This window comes from Carica papaya, chromosome 4, assembly GCF_054855325.1.
Source record: "Carica papaya isolate Zhongbai chromosome 4, ASM5485532v1, whole genome shotgun sequence".
Taxonomy (NCBI): Eukaryota; Viridiplantae; Streptophyta; class Magnoliopsida; order Brassicales; family Caricaceae; genus Carica; species Carica papaya.
The window spans coordinates 31,516,365-31,541,956 of record NC_142312.1 but is presented as its reverse complement, the minus strand read 5'-3'; the positions used below and the strand labels follow the sequence as shown (position 1 = coordinate 31,541,956).

The 25,592-nt window shown below is 33.1% G+C and overlaps 1 protein-coding gene across 4 annotated transcripts; it reads right to left on the bottom strand.

Annotated features, from left to right (window-relative positions):
* Positions 1–159: 159 nt before the first annotated feature.
* On the bottom strand, positions 160–24,558 carry LOC110808939 (Amino acid dehydrogenase family protein). Of its 4 annotated transcripts, none has more exons than XR_015818732.1 (16): positions 24,306–24,558; positions 22,721–23,318; positions 21,626–21,755; positions 21,315–21,516; positions 18,404–18,490; positions 18,248–18,307; positions 18,077–18,163; positions 16,226–16,297; positions 16,061–16,116; positions 8,046–8,131; positions 6,344–6,434; positions 6,090–6,247; positions 5,912–6,003; positions 2,021–2,094; positions 1,382–1,455; positions 160–640 (listed from the first exon to the last, which is right to left on the bottom strand). XR_015818732.1 is itself a non-coding variant. In XM_088219018.1 (16 exons), exons 2-16 carry the CDS (start codon positions 23,280–23,282, stop codon positions 565–567), a joined length of 1,914 nt encoding a protein of 637 aa, XP_088075144.1. In that variant the 5' UTR covers positions 23,283–23,318; positions 24,306–24,558; the 3' UTR covers positions 160–564. The 4 variants fall into 4 exon arrangements, 3 of the variants coding, with proteins under 3 accessions (XP_088075144.1, XP_088075145.1, XP_088075147.1); XM_088219018.1 differs by having other exon boundaries at positions 2,021–2,101; XM_088219019.1 differs by having other exon boundaries at positions 2,021–2,101; positions 22,721–23,308.
* Positions 24,559–25,592: the final 1,034 nt, after the last annotated feature.

Below are 25,592 nucleotides of genomic sequence, written 5' to 3'. Positions count from 1 at the left end.
CCATATGTATTGGTGCCACAGGATGTGCATCAGTAGTCATCCAAGGTACCATGTACAAGATCATGAGAAACGAAAATTATGTTCTGAAGTTAAATTATTAAAATGGACTTCTGTTGCTGACTGCAAAATGGAATGTCTAAACAGAATAGAATAATCCAGTTGTGGTAAATGATTGAAATTTATTCGTCTCAATTTCTAAGTAACTCAGTTCTAGAACAAGAATCGGACGACATATGACATGTCTAAGAACAAATCTTTTATCACAGCCAGTCCAAAGCCCCATTTCTATTCTAAACCAACATTTGCCCTAACATCAGGGGGTGTAAATAGATGTAATGCTCAACTCAATTCCCCAAGAAGTGCTAAATTACTTGTATGTTACAAAATATATCCACCATGTCCTCAAATTTTCTTCTATAGCTTTTAGAAGAGCGAGGTCTTGAAATTTACACCAAAAAACTGATCAATCTCCAGCTTTCTCCTTCCCAAGGCCATATTACAGGCTTCAAACCAGCAACCAGCTTTTGGGACGCATGCTATAATTTATACATTTTTTTGTGAAATCTACACACATCCTTGATCAGTCATAGCTTGAGCAATATTCAGAAAAGCAGAGATGACTGCTCCATGTGCCAATGCCCTGTTCAAACAATAAACCAGGAATAAGAATACACATCTCAAGAAGAAGCCTGCAAGCTCTTTCAGCTGAGAAATAAAACCCAACTAATTTACATCCCACAGAACTTGAATCTAATCCAAGGACGTGAGGTGCTATGCCAACTCAAAGGCCTCAGTCTCTTTATTTTTTAAGAAAGAAAGAGGGAATGTGGCTTATCTTACTAGTAAAAAAACTTCTTTTAACTTCAAACGATGTAAGATAAAAAAAAATATTTCGCACACCAATAAAAGCTTCTCCTGGAAACAATTTAGTTTCAACACAGTAGTTTCAATACCTACAGCTTTAAAATGTCTTAAACTTAAATTTAATAGTCATTTTCCTAATAAATTATGTAAAAATTAATTTTCAACACTTTTTGTCCATCCGTTAATTAAATACAAAATCAGTGATCAAGCTGGTTAAAATCCTGTGTAAGGGTGCAATTTGGAACTGGAGTGTTTTAATAAATAACTTGAAGGGTATTGAACAAGTCAGGGTTTTCATATTTAAAAAGCCAGGGTTTTGAAAATGCAATTCAAGTGTAAGTTCTCACTTGAGGAAATGATAAAAAGTACATCATACTTTTATGTAATTTACCTTAAAAGGTATTAAAACCACAAGGAAAAAAATATTTGGCAAGCCCAAGAGGGCTTTAAAACCTCAATGCAGAAGAATTCTTTCCTTCTCCATAGATTCTATGGCACTAACAGTAAAGTTACTTACTCAGGACTCTCTTTTTGATAACCAAAATCGGTTGCTGCCTTGAGGGCTTTCTGGTACGTCTGTTTCAGTGCTTCCTGCCAGTGAAAGTATGAATTGAAGTATCACCCTCAGATTTGCTCAGTATAATCTCAAGTAGGCATCGATTACCAACTTATTTCTGACTAAGTAGGGAATAAAATAAGCAATTAATCCTCCAAGAACTAAGATCTGATCTACAATCCAAAATTGGCATATTACACAAACACCATATCCGAAAATTTTCAGTACCTAACCCAACATTAACAGTTCAAAATTGGCATATTACAATAAAAAATTGGCATATTACACAAACACCATATCCGAAAATTTTCAGTACCTAACCGAACATTGACAGTTCCAGGTAAGCTTTCCAGAGATCATAATATGAATTAGGTGCCAATTCAATTTTGATCTCTTTTAGCTACAACAACTATAGGGAACATATAGACAGACCCTGAAAAATCATGAAGTTTGAGATCTAGGGGCTGAGAGTCACATAACTTTGGCCAGTCAGAGAAAGGACTGCCTCTTAATAGTTGCAGAAATGTCATGAAGCAATTTAATATAAAGCTTTGAAAAATACACCTTAGCACAAGATAAGATAAATATGATGCCCCATACCTGTAATTTAGACTCAAAATCGTCAGGAGACCAGTGCATCAAATTAAACTCATGGTTTAACTCAATTTCTCCAGCTGCAACCTGGAAACAGTTAGATTGCAGATCAAGCACATAGCTGGAAAGCAAATCTACTAAACCAGAAAAATGAATGAACAACGAAAAACTTAAGATGCCTTGGCTCATTATTCAATTCCCATTCACACACATGCTTATCCTCAATTAATAGTTTTTGGGAATCCCATTCTTTTTTTAATTTCGAATATGTGATTCCTTCGATACCCAAGGATATGTCATTGTCAGTGAATCCTTGGCAACATGATATGAAAAACATTTGTCTTAAATCCCTAAATTTTCAACCTAACATAGGTTTAAGTTCAAGAAAATCTACAGAACATTATTAACATATGGCACAGCCTTCATTAATCTTGTTGCATTTTCGTTTTCTCTCATTTATTATACGAAAGATTATTAAATCAGAAACAAGAACAGGAAGCAAGTAAAATATAGCCATGAAACAAGAGTTCACCATTGATGTAAGACAAATTAGCATTAATTTGCCTACTTCGGAATCTGGAGAAAACATAAATATCACACTTTAGTATTCTCAGATACCATGTCTATCATTTGATTGAATCACAGAATTAGGTATTGAGAAATTCTCGAAGTGTTTTATTGAAAAACTGAATGATGACCTTAAAGAAGACTAGAAAGGTATTCATAGAGTGCCAAGTAACATTTTTCAAATAGGAATAGACTAAGAAATATCAATACTAATAAGATTATAAATACTATTCTTAATAAAGATGAAAAACAAAACATAAATTGGAAAATATAAAAATAATTTTATACCTAAATGATATAATTCTTAAATAATAAATTTTGATTATGCCTATGTGTCATCAATTACTAATAGAAACATAATCTAGAGTTAATTTATCTATCCAGAAATTTAGAAAAAACCTACATGTCACACATAGAATTCTTAGATATGACGCTTAAGATTTGATTGAATCATAAAATCAGGAATTGTTAATGTGATCTCTAACACAAAGAGAGAGGCCCTCCAAGCTCCTGTTGACAACTTCAGCTCATCAATCAGTTTGTGTATGAAAAGGCATAGAATACTTGAGCTGGGTATTCAACATTCTCCATAAAGTACGCTAAAAGCAGCTCATAGATTTTACATCACGATCAGAAACAATGACTAGGGAAAGTCCAAATAAGCAAACTACTTCTCTAAAATATAGTTTAGAGAACCTAGATGCATCAGAAGTCTCTACACATGTATGAAATGAGTCATCTTAGAAAAATGATCTACTACCATAAATACTGGAGGGAACCAAGTAAGAAGTCCATGCTTATATCTGTCCAAGGTCATGGGGTATAAGCTAGTAACGTGTTTCTTTCCCTTGTATACTTAACAGATAGGACATCTAGTAGCTACTCTAGCCACATCTCTTTTTATGCTTGGCCAACAAAATCAATCTTCCACCATTGTAATTGTTTTATCTCTTCAAAATTACCCACTATACCAGTCGAATGTAATTCCAAGATTACTTCCAGTGGGAGGGACGTATTGAGCGGAAAAAGACAAATTCCTGTATCTATCATGCAATAAAAAATTAAGATCACATTTTCCAGCCACTAAGTCTCCATAAATTACGCCAAAATCTTTGCGAGATGAATAATTTTAACCAAGTCAAATTCTACTACTTGGACAGCCATGAAGGTGAGTATCATTATCACCCAGCTCAAAGCATCTACAAGGTGAATTACTTGCTTTAACCAAATCAAATTCTACAACTTCGACAGCCGTGGAGCTGAGCATCACTATCATCCAACTCAATGAATCTGTTGCACGGTTCTCTATTCCCTTCTTATATTTGATTATAAAAGTTTACTCTTGCAAAAAAGCCACCCAACTTGCATGATGGTACTCTACTTTTTAGGCAAAAACACCAACAATGAAGTGTTTGGATAATATAGAATTCTTTGTCCGATGTGGTGTACCTCTATTTTGTATAATTAAGTTTCTCACTGAAGTAAGCAAAATAGATTTTCTTCTTGACTAAGTACACCAACGATACATAAGATGCACCACAAGCGACTTCAAACACATGGGAGAAGTCTGGAAGATGTAGAAAAGTCCTTCTGCCCATTTCCTCTTGATGTTTTCAAAAGATCTAGACATTGCATGCTAAAGCCTTAAAAAAATCTCCTATAGAAACATTACAAGCTGCGGAAACTTCGCACCTAATGTAGTGTTCTGTGAGTTGGCCATTCCTTGATAACTTTAACCTTTTCTAAATCAATTTATACCCCTTTTGGAAAGACGATAAATCCCAAAAACACCACCGGTTGTCATGCATTTTTTCAGATTAATAGAGTTTTTCTTGACCCAGAATTCTCGTAACCTGTTGCAAATGAAAGATGTGTTCTCTTCGGACTCGTTGAAAATAAGGGTATAATCAAAGTAGATGACAATAAATCTCCCATTAAAAGCTTGGAATACTTGTTCATGAGCACACGAATGTTCTCACGATGTTAGATAGTCCAAATGGCATGACTAACCATTCTTATAAACAACCTTTTGTTCTGAGTGTTGCCTTTTACTCATCTCTTGGTCTTGCAGATTTAGTGATATTCACTCTTCAAATCTATCTTAGAAAAGTATGAGGAGCTTGCCATAAGATCTAGCATGTTATCAACACAAGATGTGCAAAACCTACAATTGACAGTAATCTTGTTGATTGCACGACTATCAACACATTCTCTAGGTATCATCTTTTTTCAGTGTAAGTAATGCAGGGACAAGACACGGGCTTACACTTTCTTATATAAATCCCTTGAATTATTACTCATCAATTTGTCATCCACAACCAGCATGTTCAATAGAATTCATACAATAAGTTGGTAGGTCTGGCAAATGAGATCCAGGAAGTAGGTCAGTCGCATGTTGAATGCGGTAACGAAGGATGTTTATTTGGAAAAGCAGTAGGAGTGATATTAGAAAAGTCACAGAGTAGCCCAGCCACTTCTAGTGGTGTTGTCTCTGTTGATTATGCTACTGATTCCCTGACCTCCCTACTTACTACAGCAAGAATAACTTTTGATTTTTTATTTTCTACTCAAGTTACTTTCTTGACAAAAATGGAGTTGTTTCTTTCAGCTTGGCCAATAGTTGCAATCTTCCTGGCCTTAAAATTTTTATATCTTTTGTACTCATGGAAAACGTATATGTTTTCTCTTCCGCTATGATGTAAATCTCAATCATATAGCCTAAATCGACCAAGAATGATATGAATCACTTATATGGTAACAACATCATATAAGATGGTGTCTCTATATTTAGAGCAACAGAAAGAGACAAGTTAATATTGAGTTACCGGAATTATTGTATCATCAATCCACATTACTTAGAGCAGTTGTGGATGTGGTTTTGTGGGTGGTTTGAGACACTCTACAACTAAGGAAAGTGCTAGATTTATAAAACTTTGGTGACGAAGACTACAAAAATGAGAAGAGCACCTAGTATGCCCATATGCCGGTAACTCTATATCTTAGTAACTTAGTAGTATGCCTATATGCCATCAACTATATTTTAGTATGTTTAAAAGCACCAAGTGAAGAGCACTAGAAGACAAGAATACAGAATTAAGCTATTTTGATTGCATAGTAAAAAAACAGTGCAAGCGAAGTAGAGGAGTATGGTGCCACCAACCTATCCGATTCCTAGACAAATCATGCTAGACTTGTAATAACTCTAACAAAATAAGGACATTACTATTAGAGAAACAATATCCTCCTAGTGTTTTCATTTATTTCCTTTTTAGATATTGCCGATGCTGAATGCATATAATGGTTCACAAGATGATGAGGAGAAGCACGTACTCCTCCAGCACCAGCAGCCACAGCAGGAGCCATGAGAACATTAGCCTTTTTCAGAATGTCAACTGCTTCAGGGGTACATGGCATATTTGAACCTAGAAAGAGAAAAAAGGCAAATGAATCTAGATATATTAAAAAAGACAAAGTACTAATAGAAATTGTGTCATATCAAGAATTTTACCTTCTACAAGTATACGACAACCTGAATTAACCAAATTAATGGCATCAGACTGATCAATTTCATTTTGGCATGCACAAGGAAATGCAACATCACACCTTTCATTCCAAGGTTTCGCTTCATCATAGTACTTAGACCGTGCATAAGTCTTTGAATAATCTCTGCACATGAATGTATATTAACAACAGTTTTAAATATTTCAAATCCTAGTCATCAGTGTAAAAGATAATAGAAGATCACAGTGGGAGACGACAAACCTCAGACTTCTCTGTTGGGCCTTGATATCCCTCAAAAATGAGATTTTCATGTAATCAAATCCGTCCTCATCCACCAAATATCCTTTAGAGTCTGCAAAATTTGGCAACTGAGGTAAATGATTCAGAAGAATTTGACCTAGCAGCTCTATGCATCAGAAAGGCTCCCTAATAATATCTGTTCAAGATTCATTTCTCATCCTTTGGGAATCAAAACTGATAATTGTAACCTAATTGGCCAAATTCTTGGCTTCTACTTTTGTTGTGAAAAAGTGGAATTTTAGCCAGTCGCTTAAGATAGAAACACTTTTTGTGAATCATATGTTATTTTTAGCTTTTGATAAAAATAATACTAGAAGCTGAAGCTAGATGCTTATCAAATATAAATTTCTTAAATATGTGAATAGTGTTTTTAATGAATATACATTTATTGAGTTTTTCTATCACTAATTTATTTGCTTAATATTTTCTTCAAATGAAAGAAATAGTATTTTCTTTCCGAGAGAAAAAAGAGAATAATGCATTGAAGGAAACTAAAAGGGTGTCACCTATGTACATAAGAGACCTAAAGGAGAAGATAAGCAACATTATCGGAAATAATAATGCAAGGCATCAATAAGATCGCCACAGTCTTCACCCAAAAGGAGGGGATAGCCTTTAAACAAAATACTTGAAGTCGAGAACCAATGAGCATTAAGGCTACCAAAATTGGAGAAATGCCCTTCAAAAACTCTCTTATTCCTCTCGAGTCAAATAGTCCAGAGAATGTACTAGGAATTTACAATTAATAATTTAATATTTTTTATAAATTATGCAAATAATTATTTTTAAAAAAGAATCAAATGCAGAAGAATTAAAAGTAGTAGTTATATCAAATAAAGTTCATATAAAAATTGAACTAAATTAAAAAAAAATTTAAATAATTTGATCTACGAGAGAAATTTTACAAATTTTTTTGATAAAATTTAAAATATTTGCAATAGTTACATCAATTTTTATGCTCTTCCGATAAATTCAACTTTTATTACTTATTTTAGACCATGATTAGTGAAACAATAATCCAATCATGTCGCAGCATTCTATGGTAAAGTTTTACCAAATATTGTATGACTTTTAGCACAAAAGCACTTTTTACCTGTTCTCATGACACTTTTAACAAGTCACAACACAAACACTACTTTCAGCAAACGAACTAAAAAACTTGGAAATAAATAATTCTTGACATCAATCTGTTATAATAGCTGTGAAGTTACCATGGAAGACCTTATATGCACAAGCTATATAGGAATAGCAAGGTATTTGCAACCCTCAAAATGATTTTAGTAAGTCTCCAGTGGCAGAGAAGCAACCACAAGCTAAAGTTTTTTCATGGTTGTGGCCTAATTACTAAAACGAAATAAGAAATAAAAATATATGGAAAAGAAGAGAAATGATAGTTTGCAAAAATTTTTACATGGTAAGAAATTGATGATATCCATTACTTGAATCCAGCTTAAAGTCAACTTTTAAACACAGAAGAAAATATGAATATCTTTCTGTGAAGTAGCAAATGATTTCTCATAATAATAGGAAGGCTGAAACTGAAACTGGATGTTCGGATGAATATTCTCTTAGATGGAAATATAGATTAAATTCGTTTAATCCATGATAAAAATCTCAAATACTGAATGAGTTTTAACAATATTCATGGAAAAAAGGAAGTTACCTGACACTGTGATTGGATGAGCTCCGCATGCAATGAGCTTCTCCAGAACATGCATTGCAATCTTTCCAGAACCACTAACAATGCATCTAGGAACAAAATTAAGAGGAAAAATGTCAACAAATAAATCTTTTTTTTTTTTTCAGTTTTGTCTTTTGTAAAAAACATTCAGTTTGTTGTTTTGTTTTCTTGGGAGGGGTGGGAGGATTGGGGGGTATAAGAAATCCTCCTAACAAAAAACCGTGAGTCAAAAATTACATTAAGAAAGTAAAGTATGTGAATCCCTTCGCAAAATAGCAAAGAGACATTCCTATAATAGCCATGAACCTTAGCCCATAAAGCAGCAAAAAGACAAACTTCAGCAGAAACTAGAGTTCAACATTTTCCTTAAAAGACAAGCTTTGATAATAACTAGAGTTCAACAGTATTCATGGGATGAATTTTGAGTTTTGGACTATGTTCCACTTTTTGTATGAATTGGATTTGTCTTCTAGACTTGAAGATATCCATTTCTACTTCTTTATATGGTTCCAGACAGAGTACAGAGTAGTTGATGAAAGGGGCAATTTTCTCGGGTCATTGGGTCCTTTGGTTGGGGCCAAATGCAAAATCCTTAAGAAAAAGTCTTATTCAGTTAATGACCATCAGGTGCAGTGCTTTAGCTTCTGTCAGGACTAAATGCACGGTTTATTTTAGGGGGATTCATTTGTCTATGCTACAAAGGAATTGCAATGCTATGTTGTACTAAGTGTGGCTTGTTTTTCTCTATTTTCTTTCAAGGGCTCGTTTTCCTGCATTATTGTTGCTTTTTTGTCTCTGTTTGTTTTCTTTTCTGGAGGATAGCCTGTCTTTCCTTTAACTCTAATTTTGCTATCTACTACTAATAAACTTCTCTTTTATCAAAATAAGAACAAACAACATTTGATTGGTAACGAGTGCAACTAAGGTAAAACTTTAAGAGAACACCTTTAAGTAAGAATTTCTATCATCTATATCTTCTCAAAACATTCATATTTTATGGGTTTTATTGACGTAAAAATAATGCAATGTTGAGAAGAAGGGAATATAGGTAAGGGCAGGAGAAGAGCAGTAAGAGTGAGCCCGTACTATCTGGCCGGGAATTTTGTCTAATGACAAGGGAAGGTGCTTGGACTGTGAACAATCAACTTTTATCCCCCTTTAAATGGTGAAATCTGAATTTGGAGGGGGAAGAACAATTTTCAGTATATTTATAGAATTTACACTTTTTATAGGAAATTAGGAATGGTACCGGTTTCTGCAATTAAGAACTGACAACTGACTTTTTTGCGGGATTATGGACCTTATGGGTTGACAGGAAAAGGTGAACCTTTAAAGGTTACTCTTCGTCTAATCAGGATCTATGATGAAGGACGACTCTTTTTGCTATATGATATAAGATAAATTATGGTTAATTTGCCTACTAAACAGTAGGAGAAAATCTAAATATTACACCTAGGATTCTTAGGTATCACGAGAAAGGGTTAATTGGGTTACGCAATCAATTATAAGAAATTATCAAAAAAATATTATTGAATACTTGAATGAATAATAAATGAAATTACAAAATTATTTATTATAATCTCCCAGTACCTTTTCCTAAGTAGAATAAACTAGGAAATAATAATATAGTAGATTAAAAATAATAATACTAATATAAATAAAAAATAATACTAATAAGAATAACTCCTAACTCTAATAAGAATAAAATCTTAAGTTACTAAAACTATAATAATACTCTTAAGAATATAATAACAAATTTTTAAATAATATAATTGTTTTATATTTAATATCATCACAATTTCTAATTTATTTAAGAAATCTAATGTTAAACCATTTTGCATCATTCTCCTCTAGTTGGAGCAAACTCGTCTATGAGTTTTGAAGTGGCAAATGATATAAAACCTTGATACTTGAGTTTTTTCATCAAAATTTAGCAACTTTTTTGCTTGATTACTCTCTTCAACAGCAAACACGATTGAAACACAATAGTTTACGAGTGTGGAATCCTGATGGTAGGATGAAATTAACATAATGACCGATTTGCACTTCAACTAAATCTTTGAGTGATGACTCATTCTCTCCCCCACAATGTCATATATGCTTTATTACGAATGTTTTGATGAATATTCTATTAAATATTACAACACTATATATACATATTTTCTACAATATAAAAGAAAATAAATAATTAATTATATATGGTATAATTTACTCTTATACCATTTAACCTAATCTACCATTTCTTCAAAACTCACACTTAAAATAGGGAGTAGATATTGTTCATCCTCAGCTTGCCAATATGAGTTTAGATGCTAGACTATTTAAGTTTTTCATCAACACATCTGCCAGTTAAGAAGTAGTAGACATGTATAGGATACATATTAGGTCACTATCAAATTTTTCTTTGATAAAATATTTATTGCTCTTGATATTTTTGGTCTAGTTACATTTAACTGGATTGTGTGCAATGTCTATGACTGACTTGTCGTCACGATAAAGGCACATGGGATTTTCCCAATTGACTCTAAGATCTTCCAAAAATTTTTTATCTATAATAGTTCATATACCCTTTCTACCATTGCTCGATATTCAAACTTTAAATTTGATCTCGCAACTATATTTTGCTTCTTACTTCTACAGGTGACTAGATTGCCTCCAAGAAAGGTACAATATCCTGTGGTAGACCTTTTGTCTACAATTGACCCTATACAATCTGTATTAGTATAGACTTTTAGGAGCAACTTATCACTTTTACTGAACATAATTCCTTTTTCAAGTGACCTTTTTAAGTAATGTTGTTAACTGCGATATTTTATTATTTAATTAGTTGAGATGATATAATTAGAATCCTACTATAATAGAATTCTAATTACATGAGATTACTATTTTACTAAAATTCTACTTATAACATCTTAACTAATTAAATAATAAAATATCATAGTCAACAAATGTAGCATTTAGTAAGCTACTTGTAGGTGCAATTCTTTCGAACTATGCATGAATTGACTTATAACACTCACTGCACAAGCAATAAATGATCTCATGTGGGGTACATATATCAATTTCCCAACTAATATCTAATACATTTCCTTATTTACTTACTTATATTTTTTATTAATCTAAATTTGTAATTAGGATCAATAGGAATGCTAACTGGTTTGTACGCTGACTTACTAGTGTCCTTCAACAGATCATGAATACATTTCTGCTGAAAAATAAAAATTCAAGATTTTGAGCAGGTAACTTCAATTCTCATAAAATATTTGAACTTACCATGTTTCTTAATTTCAAATTCTTTTGTTAGACCCTATTTTAGTATCAATTTTTCTTTCTCATTATTTCATATTACAATAATGTTATCAACATATAGTAGGAGAATTATAACTCCCAGTATTTTTAGGTGTTTGATGACTAGAATGTGGTTTCCTTGGGTTTTCTTAAATCCAAAACCCATCATCACTCTTGCGAACTTGTCAAGCCATACTCCTGGCAATTGCTTGAGTTCATACAAATCTTCAGTTTACATACCTTATTTAGTCCTACTTCTCTATTAAAGTTTGGTGAAATATTCACGTAAATTTTTTTCTTCTAAATCTCCATTCAAAAATGCATTTTTTACATCAAATTATTGTAGTCACCAATCAAATTGAGTAGCTAATGATAATAAAATTCGCACAGTGCTCATCTTGGCTACTGATGCGAATGTCTTCAAATAATTTATCGCATATGTCTGTGCATCCCACTAGTTTCTTGTCTTTGAGTATATCCACTATTTTCCATATTTGATTTTTCTCAAGTGTCTGTATTTTCATATTTATAGCATTCTTTCATTTTTCACAAAATAATATCTCAGATATTGTGTTAAAAATAGACTCAATATCAAAACTTGTGAAAAAAATTTTATGAGACAGTGAGCACTTATCAAATGACAAAAATTGCATAATAAAATAAAGAGAATGTTTAGTGCATTCTCTTATACCTTTAGAAAGTGTAATAGATATATCATTATCAAATTATATACATTTTTTGGAACTTACCAATATTCTAGAATTAAGACGATTTTTGAACTAGGCTAGATTTAATACTATGCATCTTCCCCTTTACATACATTTGAGAAAACCTAGGATTTGGTATGATCTCTTAAGTAGATAAATTTTATGGAAGGTTCTGAAGATTCTCTTATGGTGGCGGCGTTGAGGTGTATGACAAAAGATTATGAGGCAAAAATGGTAGGGTAAAAACTGTTAAGAACTCTGCATCCTTATCGTCCAATACAAACTTCCTATGAAGATAAGGTAGAGTGAAATAGGATTATTATTTAATAAATATAATGTTCCCAGGCACAAAATTTTTGGGTGGACGAATAATGACACTTGTACCACTTTTGAGATGACAAGTACTCCACAAATACACATTTTAAGGCCCGGGGATCAAGTTTTCCTCTTTGATGGAAGTATATATGAATGAAATCAACATATGCAAATATCCGAGAGATTAGAAGATTTGTGATATTTACTGTAGGATAAATTTTTTTAGTGTTTTTAGAGGACTTTTGAAGACAAAGACACTAGTGGATAGAAAGTTAATAATGTAGATGATGGTAAGGACAGCTTTACCCCAATAACGGTTCTTGATGTTCTTTTGGAAAAAGACAGCTTTGGTGGTAGCTAAAAGGTGATTATTCTTGCATTCTGCTACTCTATTTTATTGTGAATTGTGGACACAAAATAATTCATAAAGAATTCCTTCCTAATAAAGAATGATGAAACTATTTTATTAAAAAAAATTGGCATTATCGATGTATAATCTTTTTATGATAGTCCCATATTGAATTTTTATCATGTTATAGAATTGAGGTATGATATGGTTAACATCATATTTGGTTTTGAGTCAAAACAATCAAATGACTTTAATGTATTCGTCAACAAATAACTCAAACCATCAAGCCCCAGAAATGTTAGGTGTGTTAATTGATCCCCAAATATCACAATGAAGTAATAAAAATGAAATTAAATTTCACTTGTTACTAATGGAAAATGTCACACACATATATTTTACAAACTCACAGATATCACAATGTAAATTTCTCTCTTCTAAATTCTTAAACAAATGGGAAGCATAACCTTTAATATGGAAAAGGATGGATATCCAAGTATTTTATGATGGATCCAAATCTTTATGCGATGTTGGTAGTAATAGTAAAGAAGGATTCCCCATGTGCACCTAAGTAGTATTAAAGTTTGTTTCTAATTTCAGCATATCTAATCATCTTCCCCAAATTCTTCTCCTTGAAGTCACATTGAGAAAAATCAAATCTTATTTGTAATTTAAGTTTTGTGATAACTTATTAGCCGACATACGAATAGTACATAATTTGGGAAGATGTAACACATTTTTTAGGACAATAACAATACTAAACTTAATCTGACGTCATTGCTTACAATAGGGTTGAGAGAACCATCTGCAATGACAATCTTTTTATTACTTGCATATAGACCATGTATATGAAAATATTAGAAATAATAGTCATCTTATCTGTAGTTTCTAAGTTTATAACTCAAGAATTTTCAAATGGTTCGTGTGAGGTATTTAAACTGTGTGAAAAGGAAAACGTATCTGAATGTTTTATTATACTTGTACTTGAGACCAAAGTCCTCTTATCGACTTTGCAGTCCAGCTTTAAAAGCATTGATATTGGTATGTGTTTCTTCTTCCCATTGGTTGGCCATATGAACTCGTTTAAGAATCTTCTGTGAGCCAGTTTTGTATCACCACTCTTTGTTGGAGGTCTGTAGATTGAGACGTAACCTCCAACACATGAATCAAGATTAAGAAGATAAGTTGGATACTGTTAAGGTTACTGATGGTGGCTGGAACAGTTGTGCCGCTGGAGGGTGCAGCTGGTGGTGTGTGACTGCATAAGGAAGTTGCTGGAATGAGCAAAGGCTAAGTGGAAGTGACTGATCACCATGTCAGAATGCAATTTTGGTGCAGAGAAGTTCTGATAGAGGCTGGAGCAGAGGGTGACACAGAGGGCAAGCGTCTTACATCTCGTGTCCTATGACAAAGCAGCATAGCAACAGAATGGCGTAGTGTTTTCTAGATGGTTGTGACATATGGCATCGAGACAGATGACAATGGTGCAAAGAAGGTTGTGACTACATTTGGTTGTAGCTGTGTTTAGCGGTATGGCCACGTTTAAGTACGTGGCTGAAGGTTTTGACACTAGCGATAAAGGCCAGTTTGATTGCTACTGTTAGCTGGTGATGATGGTTGACGGCTGACATACATTAGTTATGAAGGTTGACCTTACCCTTTTTAAGGTTTTTTCTTTTCTATTTCGGCAATGGAAACCAAATTGAGTTTGTAACTGAGGCTAACGTTTCTTTAACATTAGGCTCTAATACAATATTAAGAATGGTTTGATGTGTATTTTATTAAATATTACAGCTCTATATATATATATAAGTTTTTTAGGATGGAACAAAAAAATAGACAGTTAATTACAATTAATTTTATATGATTTAATTTACCCTTGTACTCTTTAACTTAATTTGTTCTTTCTTTAACAGCTTTAAATTTTCTCTATTACACACTTTGCAAAAGAGATTGCAAATTAAGAAGAATAGATAAGAATACCTCCTTTAAACTGCCAAAAACCGGTTAAGAGGGGATAAACCAGTCTAATCTTGACAAAGCTAGTACAAAAGTTAAAACAGAACGCAATACAAAAGGCCCACTCACGGTTGTGCGTGCATGAAGTCCACACACCCGCTTCCAGTCACCAGACGACAGTGGTCATTTGACAGTCGGCTCAAGCAGAGGCGCTGGTCTTAGATCCAAGGTCGATGTACTACACAACAGTCTAGAAGTCCGAATTTGCAAGAGGCAGCGGCTGTGGGAACTTGCGCCAGTGATTGTGGTGGTTTGCAGTGGATTTTGCGGTAAGGCTTCAGCGGTCAGCCAGTAGGGCATTTCTAGAGTGGGTGATGGTGGTGGCAGTGTCGACCACCTTTGGCAGGTGGCTGGTGAACAGTGCTGTCGGATGCTTTAGGATTTCAAAATTTTTTTCTTGGCAATTTTTTTAGACATGTTTGGGAATGCTTGGGTGGAAGGTTTTAAGAAGTTGAGTGTAGGATTCTTTTAACTCTAATACCAAATCAATGTAAGACAAATTAGGGTTAATTTGCCTATTAGGAAATAAAGAAAAACCTACATATCACACCTAGTGTTCTTAAGCATCATACGTAAGAGTTGCCTGAGTTACACAATCAATTATGAAAATTTTTTTAAAAAATATTGTTGAATATTTGAATAAATAACAAGTGAAATTATAAAACTATTTATAATAATCTCTAAATAACTTTTCCTAAATAAAATTAAACAAGCAGATAGTGTTATAGTAGAATTAAGAATATTAATCCTAATACAAACTAACAAGAATAAACTTCTAACTCTAATAAGAATAAAATCCTAAGTTACTAAAATCATAATAATATTCCTAAATAATATAATAATAGACTCCTAATAGTTAGTTGTTCTACATTTAATATAATTACAATTTTTAATTTCTTTGAGAAATTTAGTGCTAACCCATTCTGCATCACTATACTATAGGCAAAAGCTTGTGGACAGTTTCCAGGCATTGCTCTCTCAGTGATACATATGAATTGGGAGGCGATAATCTTGTAATGACATGGATTTGGAGTCTACACTCTTCTGTTTGGTCTTTTGTATCTTGAAGCTTTTTGTTTTAGTTCTTCTAGTTGAAGTTTCAAGGAGGATGTCTTATTTTCCACTTATACAGTTTCTTTCTCTTCCTAATATTATTTCTTCCCTATCTAAAAAGATCAAGAATTCACAAGTGAAATTACTATGCTAATAACCTTTAAAAGGATAATCAGAGGATGTATCCCCAAGTAACTACATTAAGATATCTGTATGACAGAGCTGGCTTGTAAAATCTAGTATAAGCTTTGAAAGATAAGGAAATAAACCTTAGTCCTTTGATTTCTTTGTTCATATCTGCAAGCATAAGTTGTGCAAAATAAACCTGCAGAGAACGGAACTTCGTGATCTTCCAAAATATGAATGCATAAGATATTAGAAATGATATGTATCAATATAAAGATAGCATCAAAAGTTACTGAAACATGACTTACCAGCCCATAGCCTGTGGCTTCAGTCCTGAGGCTAGAACCAGACCAAAATATCCTTGGCCCTGTAAAACTTCCCTGCATAAGTAAGGCATAGATATGAATGCATAAAGGCAAAACTCACTTTTTTTCCATGACGGATGCTTATGTAACCAGCAACTTATATTAACCAATCTATTTGATAAAATAGACATAATGAAATATATACTTCTTTATTTAACTACGTGAAGTGCTACTATATCCATCCCTGAATTGAATGAGTACACAGCCAAACATGCCTGACCAAAAGTCTTCAAAACTCTTTATTCACACTCTATAACAAAAGTTGGATATGAAAAATAGGTCCTAGCCATTGCTAAATAAATCTACACCCTAGGCTTCAACACATTAGCTCACTGCATATGAATATTACGAAAAAAAGGTCCTAGCCATTGCTAGATAAATCTACACCCTAGGCTTCAACACATTAGCTCACTGCATATGAATATTACCACATTGTCTCTGCTGCTTATTGAAACATTATTTTCAATGGATCAAATCAAATATTGCAGGTTAAAAAAAGACCATAGAAATGGTAACCCTCACTGCAGACAAGAAATTCACTAGATTCATGCTGCCACTACATTTTCCAAGTACCTGCTCTGCGTTAACAGAACAACAACTCTGACGGTCCATTTATTCCAGCTGGTGTTTGTACTATAAGTTACCAAAAATGCTGTGAAAATTACTTTTAGTAAAAATAGTTTTAAAGTGAAAAACAGTATGATACTCAGTAAAACTTGCTGTATAAAATAATTTCAATGTAAAATGTGATATTATGTTTAATTTATCATGTTACAAAATTAACAATAAATGTTGAAATGATAAAAAAATTACATAAAAAATAAAAATCAATTAACATAAATATTTAAATAATGCTAATTTTTCTAAATATATCCTAATAGTTTTAAATTATTTTAAAACATTTAATTAATTTTTGTTTATTTTCTCCATATATAAATATTAAGTTTCAATGATAATTTAAAAATAAATATTATTTAAATAATTTTTAATATAAACTTATTGATACTAATTAACATTATTATTTTATTTTAGTAAAACATAAAGTTAATATTAAAAATATTATTTAGCTCCTAAGGACAAATTATATCTCGAAAGCATTTTATTTCCATCTTCTGATTTCACGTTTATCAAAAGCGATAAACATATTCTTCTTTTACCTAAAAGCATTTCTGTTTGGCCAAACTTATGCTTTTTGGCAGCAACAATAGAACCAAAAAGAAGAGTATATACGTAGGAATACAACTCTTTTGCTATATCTAATTCAATGGCCAAAAAATACAAAAAGAGTACTGCATTATATCTTGTTTCTTCCACTGGATACAAAATCATGCAGCTCTGAAAGACCCTTCTACAACCTCAACTTAGCCTAAAAACAAAGTTTTTGAAGTGCAATCAGTTCAAATAATTAAAATTTAATTTTAAGATGATTGAACAGCACAGACGACCAATAAACATTAATCCACAGGACGAAATGAAACAACTTAAGGAAAGTGGTAGGGTTCTTGAATAGACAAACAAACAAGAATTCTACTTTGCATATAGTCATCCAGGTATATGTGAGCTTCAAGCCTAATCCCATTCTAACCTTCCCTAAAGCAAAAGAAAACGAAGCTGAAAAGTGTAGTGTGTCTGTGCACGTACATGCATGTTTTCTTTTTTCTTTTTTTTTGGGGGGGGGGGGGGGGGGGGCATTTTCATCAACAATGAAAGTGGAGGGAAAAACAAAGAACTAAATAAGAAAAAATACAACAAAGCTTCAGTGTATCGAGCACTTTCTTCAAGTGTTCAATGTACCTGAAAATGACCAGCTAGGCGTCTATATTGCCCATAAAGATACCCCATTTCCCGAGTACCAACACCCATCTCCTCTGATGGAAGGTCCTAAATTACATAAAACATTAATGGGCACTGAAAATAAAAGGATAAAAGAGATTTGTATAGAAAACAGAAATTTTGTGTAGTTACCTTGTCAGGACCCAAGTATCGATAGATCTCACTCACGAAGCTTTGACAAAAGCGCATAATCTGCCAGCATGGATTACAAAAAGAAATTAAGAAAACTCCCTAAGTTTAGGGGGGTTCATGTTAGAAGACTCTCATGATATAGAATGAAGATCTCACCTCATTATCACTTTTCCCTTTAGGATCAAAGTCACTTCCACCAGCTGCCCCTCCTAGTTTGTAAGGTGATAAAGCATTTTTTAATGTCTGCATTCAATAAGAAATCATAACTTATAGAGCAGCCAAGACTTTTAGTTCATTTTACTTCAAACTTTCATCTCATTATATTAACGACAAATATAATAGGAAGATAACTTTAAAATGTTAGCTACAATTTTAATTTTGCAAGCACTCAAATCTTACTTTATGTCTCTTTCCCAGCCAATGCTAGCTGACTTCAATCAGTTAGGTAGAAAATGCCTATAATTAAGACAAATCAACTTAAAACTAAAATAGGAATTTATGAAGTTAAAAGCTTTGGGGCCGAATCTAAGTCGCCTTTTATTTCTGTCGAAAGAGGCCATTCTTTCTATAATGTTATCATCTCGAAGACATGCAGGAGAAAGGGCTTTGGGTTAGCATTGACAAAGAGGGTCCATTTGATTTATGAAGTTTCTTCAACAAACTGGTCAAAGGAAACACAATGAGTATCAGAGCAGATTGTTCAGAGTTATTGAACATTTCTTGGTGGAAAGTAAAAAAGGAATTGTGATTATTTTTTCATTTAATGGGGATGGCAAGAAGGCTACCTATGTCCTGGAAGATACTGATGGGAGTGTATCGCCGTTTATTGTGGCACATTTCATCTCTGTTAGCAGGAGAGGCTTTCCAGGCCAGGGACAAACACAGGATCAGGAAGAACTTCCATGAAATTCTTGTTCAAGTATTGCAGTCAAACAACGCAGGAATTGGTAGACATAGCTGTGGAGCATCCACAATTCAGGTTACAAAATATTACTGTCAATCTATTTTTTAAGAAGTCAAAATCAGGCATAATCAACAAGCTGCAATAGGCATGGACGAGGAGATTATATTGGAAATAAATCCAATAAATCAGTCGGGCAATCAATAATTAATTATTATGACAACTGAAAAGAGGAGAAAGGTTCTGCGGATTGAGGAGGTGAGAAATAGAAAGGCCAGATTAGGTAACAAAAAAACATTTGTTTCAACAGACTAAGGCCCAACCTGGATTTTTCCAAAAGCCCAAATTCTGACAGGAACCTCACGAGAACCAAATATTACAAAGTATGGAACAGGCAATTGCATCCCCATTCAGCCAAACATTTGAGAAACAATGGATCGCTATGCCTAGATCAGGTGAGTGGACTCAATAGGGCTGAAGAAGTCAGTTACCTCTCCAGTGCACAAGTTGACTTTTCATGATGTCGTTCCTATACAATCGAAATCGATAGTGCTGGAAAAATGGAGCAAGCCAATCTTATACCTAGGAAGCAACCTCCAGTAAGCAAGTAGGTATGCTGATGTCAAAAATGGGAAAAAGATGATGGGGGAAGTCTAGGTTGCAATGGGAAGACTGTGCTTTTCATGGGCCAAACAGGTGGATTTGAAATTCTCTCGACATAGCCAATGCAATCTGTTTCTAGGCATAAGTCTGTCCTTGACTCTATATTTAGTGATTCCTTTATGGATTCTCTAGATCTGGATGAAGGTTGATGCTAACACGAGGTTGTTCCATAAGGTTATTAATGGGAGGAGAAAAGTAATATTAAGGAGTTGGAGTAGAGGATGATAAAATTGTGAAGGACATCAACTTTATAGGGAGGGCTCACTAGTTTTATAGGAATTTGTACAAGAGGAGGGTGAATGTCCTTTTCTATAGGTTCTTGACTGGTGTTCTATCTATAGGGAAAGTTCCTTTTGGTTTGAGCAACCTTTCAGTGAATAGGAGGCTAAGAAAATTGTGTAAGCCTTCGATATGGACAAGACTCCTAGCCTTGACACTTTTCTACCTCTTATACAACTCAAAACTAGGTGATGGCTCCAAGAGTTGTTTTTGAAAGATTTTTTGGGTGGGGAATCTCTCCCTAAATCTTTCCTCTCACCTACATAGCTCCATTCACACCATCATGCTCCCATATGTCATTTCCATAATCAGTTAGATAGGTAGATTGCTTGGAATTTCTATTCTTTACAAACTCCAATAATTGCAAGTCCAAAGACATAATCTCTTTGCTCAACATGCTCGAGCCTTTTTTTGTTTCTCCTTTACCCCATAATATAATTTGGACGTTGGAGTCCTCTAATTCATTCCCCTGCAAGTCTGTTTTTTCTCATCTCCAACCAATACCCCCTCTAGCCTCAATGAGTCTTTTACTAGTTCTTTTTTAAAGACTAAAATTCCTTCTAAGGTTAAGGTTTCTGCATGGAAAGTTCCTCTGGAGAGGCTCAATAATAATCATCTATTGCAAATTCATAAGCTTAATTGTGCCATTTTCTGAATGTTAGTGTTATGTGTTTTAAGGCAGCAAAACCTCATAATCACCTCTTTTTTGCATAGTGAGGTGGCTTGGAGGCTTCACTCTAACCTTTTTAATACTTTTGATTATTGTTGTGTGGTTTCCCCTTCGTTGAGTGTTTTCTTTCCAGTTTCCTCTAGGGAGGTGGGAAGAAGCAGGTTGGTGTGTTGTGGAGAGGTGCTATTTTGGCTGGACTGTGGATGTTGTGGTTGGAGCTTTACGCTAAGATTTTCAAGAATCACGTTAGCAACCATCTTCTTTAGGGACAAATTGAATTTTTTTGTTGCTTTATGGGCTAAGGTTCATGGTTATTTTGGGCATGTCTGTTTGGCAATCTTGTGAAGGGAGTGCAATGCTTCATAAGTTCAATGTATTTCTTTTTATCTTTTTTCTCTAGGAGGAATTCAATGTATTTCTTTCTCTTTTTTCTCTAGGGGCATATCTTGCCTCTGGCTTTGTTTTTTTCTCTCCTCTAGTGATATTTCTTTTTCACCCAAAAAAAAAAAATAGAAGAGGAATTAATTGACATACTATTGAAAGTGAAAGAGTACCTGCTGAAAAGCAAGAAATTTAGCAATACTTAAGTTCACCAGTGGATGAAAACGGATACCGCCTCTACATGGACCAAGTGCCTGGTTAAACTGTACTCGGAAACCTCTATTTACATGTGTTTCACCGCGGTCATCAACCCATGGAACTCGGAAGACAATCATACGCTCCGGTTCTAATAAGCGCTCCATGATATTGACATAACTGAAACACATTAGAGACACTTTGTGAGATTAAAGATATACCACCCTCCTAAGGCTTTTGCTTAACATGATGAAGCCAAAATAAATACAGTTCATCCTTCTCAACTCACTGGGAATTCTTTGCGATCACTCTTTCTAAAGCATGCACAGCTTCTTGTACAGATTGTATGAACTCAAGTTCATGAGGATCTCTTCTTAGTGCAGCTTCAACAATTGATCCAGCCGTTTTTGACATAAGAGCTTCATTACCCAAAAATTGAAACAAAAGTTAATTTACCATTATGTCAAGAAATTATAAGATAGGTTGAACATAAAGAGGTAACTATCAGAATCATGAAGAGCGATTTGTTAATTTCTTTATCTCAATTTCCAGGTCCAAAAAAATCTTTTTTTTTGATAGAAAAAGAAATTGGCTCCAAAAAGATATAAATTCTAATCTTTTATTGTCACAAAAAGAAAATTATCAGATAAAAATATCATAGTTCCTTTTAATATACAAACATTTCAATGTTACAGACATGAAAATAAGGAAGTTTTAATTTCACACCAAAAGTTCACTCATTTATAGGATCACTCATCACTCAAAAGGAGGGAAGCGGGTGAGAAGCATGTTATAGACTACCGATTCAATACCAATTACAGTTATTATAATACAGACATAAAGGATCAAATTATCCTAATAACCTTACCTGGCATAAGAAGTCTCACAACCTAGTATGTACTTTAAACTCTTGAGTTTAAGAACTTATTGTGTGTGTCCCCTTTGATATGGGTGAGAGATGGAGAGAGAGAGAGAGAGAGAGAGAGGCACAGAGCAGTTAGCAAAGGACACCTCCAGAACAGAAATCATTTTCAAATCTTGAATTAACTAATGCATAAACATGCATTCAAAATGGATAAGATAATTATTGGTTTCCTCCATTAGAAAAGTACAACAAAGGAACAGAAATCATTTTCAAATCTTGAATTAACTAATGCATAAACATGCATTCAAAATGGATGAGATTATTATTGGTTTCCTCCATTAGAAAAGTACGACAAATTAGATTCACTATGTCCAAAAGAATTATTTGGTGAAAGGGTTAAACTATGTCTGGTAACGTTTACACAGTAAAATAGCATAATATAATGGCTAATGACTTCTGGTGCATGCTCTTTATTTTATTTGAATTGCAACAAAGATATAGAAAAGTAAAATAACTAACCTTTCACATACATGGGTTTGTCAAGAACAATCTTATCTTTGGAGGCCATTTGGAGACGAAGAGCTTCTTTGTGAAGCAAACTATTGTTGTGCTCTTCTAACGCACTCATCTGCATATTCCTACTGCCTTCATTCCCGTAAGGATTTCTTCTATGCTTTCTACCATAATCTCTACAAACAGAGCAAAAAATCCTCGCCGTTCCATCCTTCACATCAACAAACGCCCACTTGTAAGTATCAGCCCATTCCTCTCTCCATCTTTTGACCACCTTCTTCTTTCTTTTTACAGGCTGTATCTTTGACATATCTTGATCTTCATTAGGGAGCTGAGAAACCATTACCATGTGTTTACTTTCATCATGTTCTTCGGTAGAAGGTTCTCGTGGTGGGCCTCCAATCAAAGGAGTGTTGGCAAAGGATGGGTCATCTTCTCCAGGTCCAATTTCCAAATCAATCTCTTCTCCAAGATTACTGACCACCAACTGGTGCCTCTGTGCTTGCTGGATCAAGTTTATATCATCCATTGTGGGATTCATCCCTAAACCACTTGTTGGTCCAAACATCCAGCATCACAATCTAAACACACCTCCTGAGTTCTCCTTCATCAATTAAAACAACCTTATCAGGTAACTTTCATTTATAATGGCATATTATAGCACGCGGTAAAAAAGCTCAAGCTACGACTAATGAAAGGACACAAAGATTTCCAACAACTTATTCAGTTTAAGCTGGCAAAATGAAGTGACCGCAAGAAAGCTGAAGGTAGCTATTAGGTACTGAGAAAATGAAAAGAATAAGAAAAAGACATGACAAACCTGAAAGATACAAATTCTAGTTGTTTCTCCCTCACCTACTACTACCAATTTAGTTTGACTGACACATAGGTTGGCGGATAAGTACACAGAATCAATCACAAGTCAAAACCAGCTGTGCAACTGCATACCCAACAAAGAGCATCTGTGTAATGACGATAACCCATTTTTATTCTTTGCCCAAAAAGAAGATGAGAAACAAAATCACCCGACCACCTAGACATGAATGCAATCTATATATTTTGCCTAAGAAGAAGTCAAGCCATTGTAAACTCCAGGAAATTCTATTGCCATAAGGTGAATTCCGATCCATTTCATAATTCAGGCCACTAGATAATCCTTTCAAATTTTCCAAGGAAAACGCACAAAATACATACATGTCAGTACACGCGGATAGGAATAGCTGTAGGTAGCCATTTATAGATCGAGACAAGCACTAAGCAACTTAAATCAGTAATTCAATTCCCAAGCCCCACAACCACGCAAGGGCGAATGACCCAGATTCCTTGTCTTCTCTACTTCTTCGCTTTCACCGGAATTAACAGAAAATTCACGGCATCAACACTTAAAGACCATAATTAGGTAATCACTCAATTCAGCTCAGCAGTAAATTAGTAGCAACCGTAACCACAACCAAGAAAACAACCCAAATTATCCAATATCCACAACTTCCCATACAAAAATCAACGACTCCAGGCTGAAATTTTGATATAGTTCAGCCCGGAAGTATTTTCTACACCCTAGAAGTTTAAATCAAGAGAAACCACGACTTACCTGTTAAATTGAGCATAAAAATGAACTTTGCAGGAGGATAGTCAAAAAGTTGCGGCCTCTGAAACTGGTACTTCTAGTACTTCCCGTCTCTGAACTAGCTCTATATATAAGTGAAACAAGAAGAAAGAGAAAAATCAGAGTAAAAATGGGATCGTCAGACTCGATTCTTCACTGATTCCCTTGTTCGTAAATCTGCTGAACATAATATCTACGAATAGAAATTTTTTTTTTGTAAGAACTGCTTTGGTTTATAATCTGTTGAAAAACATTATAAATTTTATTAATTAAATATATTAATTTAATTTGTTCTCAAATTTTCAACCAAAAAAGTAAATACTTTTTTAAAAAATCGAAATAATACATATTAATTACGTCATGATAAATAATTTGTATTACGTTGCTTGACGGCTTAAGAAATATATGGAAAAAAACTCAAATAATTATTTTGTCAATAAATATATAAAACTAAAATATATAATAAAAAATTTGTACTCAAAACAATAAGCATATATTAAAAAATAAGTATAAATATATAATATTATGTTCATAATTATTCAAAAGTACAAAATATTCCAAACTCTTTTTTAATATATAAATCGAAATAATTTATTATAATAATATCTTTTAAAACAAATTATTAAAAATTTTATATTTGAGTATTATCGTATAAAATATAATATATATATATATGCATATGTTACCTTTAATAATTTATAAACATATTTTTTATAAAAATATTACAAAAATTAAAAAATTATTGATTACAATAATTTGTTATAATTATTATTAGATATCCTATAGTTGAACTATATTATATACAATTGACATGTTAATGAATATAATTTCGACTATACATTATGATATACATCTTGTAATTGAATATATTATATATTATCTATATTTATATTACATATAAATAAATAAATATGTAATATAAAATTAAAAAACTAACTATTACAATATAGTGTAAATTAAAATATTATAAGTAATTTATATATTAATAAATTTATCACAATCATTAAATTTAGTTTATATATAATTTTTTATATTTTAATAAATATATATTTAATTTAATATTTATCTATAATATAATTAGGAATAAAATAATTTCATGAAGAAGTTGACAAAGTAAAAAATAAAATAAGTTTTGTAAATCCATATCGGATTCTGAAAATTTAAAGTTGTCTCTTATAAAGTTTTACGAGATCTATTATCGAGCCTACTCATTATTACTCATACCAATAATTAACATGAAATCGAGAGTTCTATTATTATAGTTTTTAGTAA

Excerpts from the sequence above, each read along its gene's own strand:
- LOC110808939 (XM_088219018.1), bottom strand. The coding sequence starts at position 23,282 with ATGTTTGGACCAACAAGTGGTTTAGGGATGAATCCCACAATGGATGAT. Across the intron at positions 6,004-6,089 it reads TTGTCGTATACTTGTAGAAG|GTTCAAATATGCCATGTACC; the intron begins GTAAAATTCTTG and ends TTCTCTTTCTAG. Across the intron at positions 2,102-5,911 it reads TGGCTGCTGGTGCTGGAGGA|GTTGCAGCTGGAGAAATTGA; the intron begins GTACGTGCTTCT and ends AACTGTTTCCAG.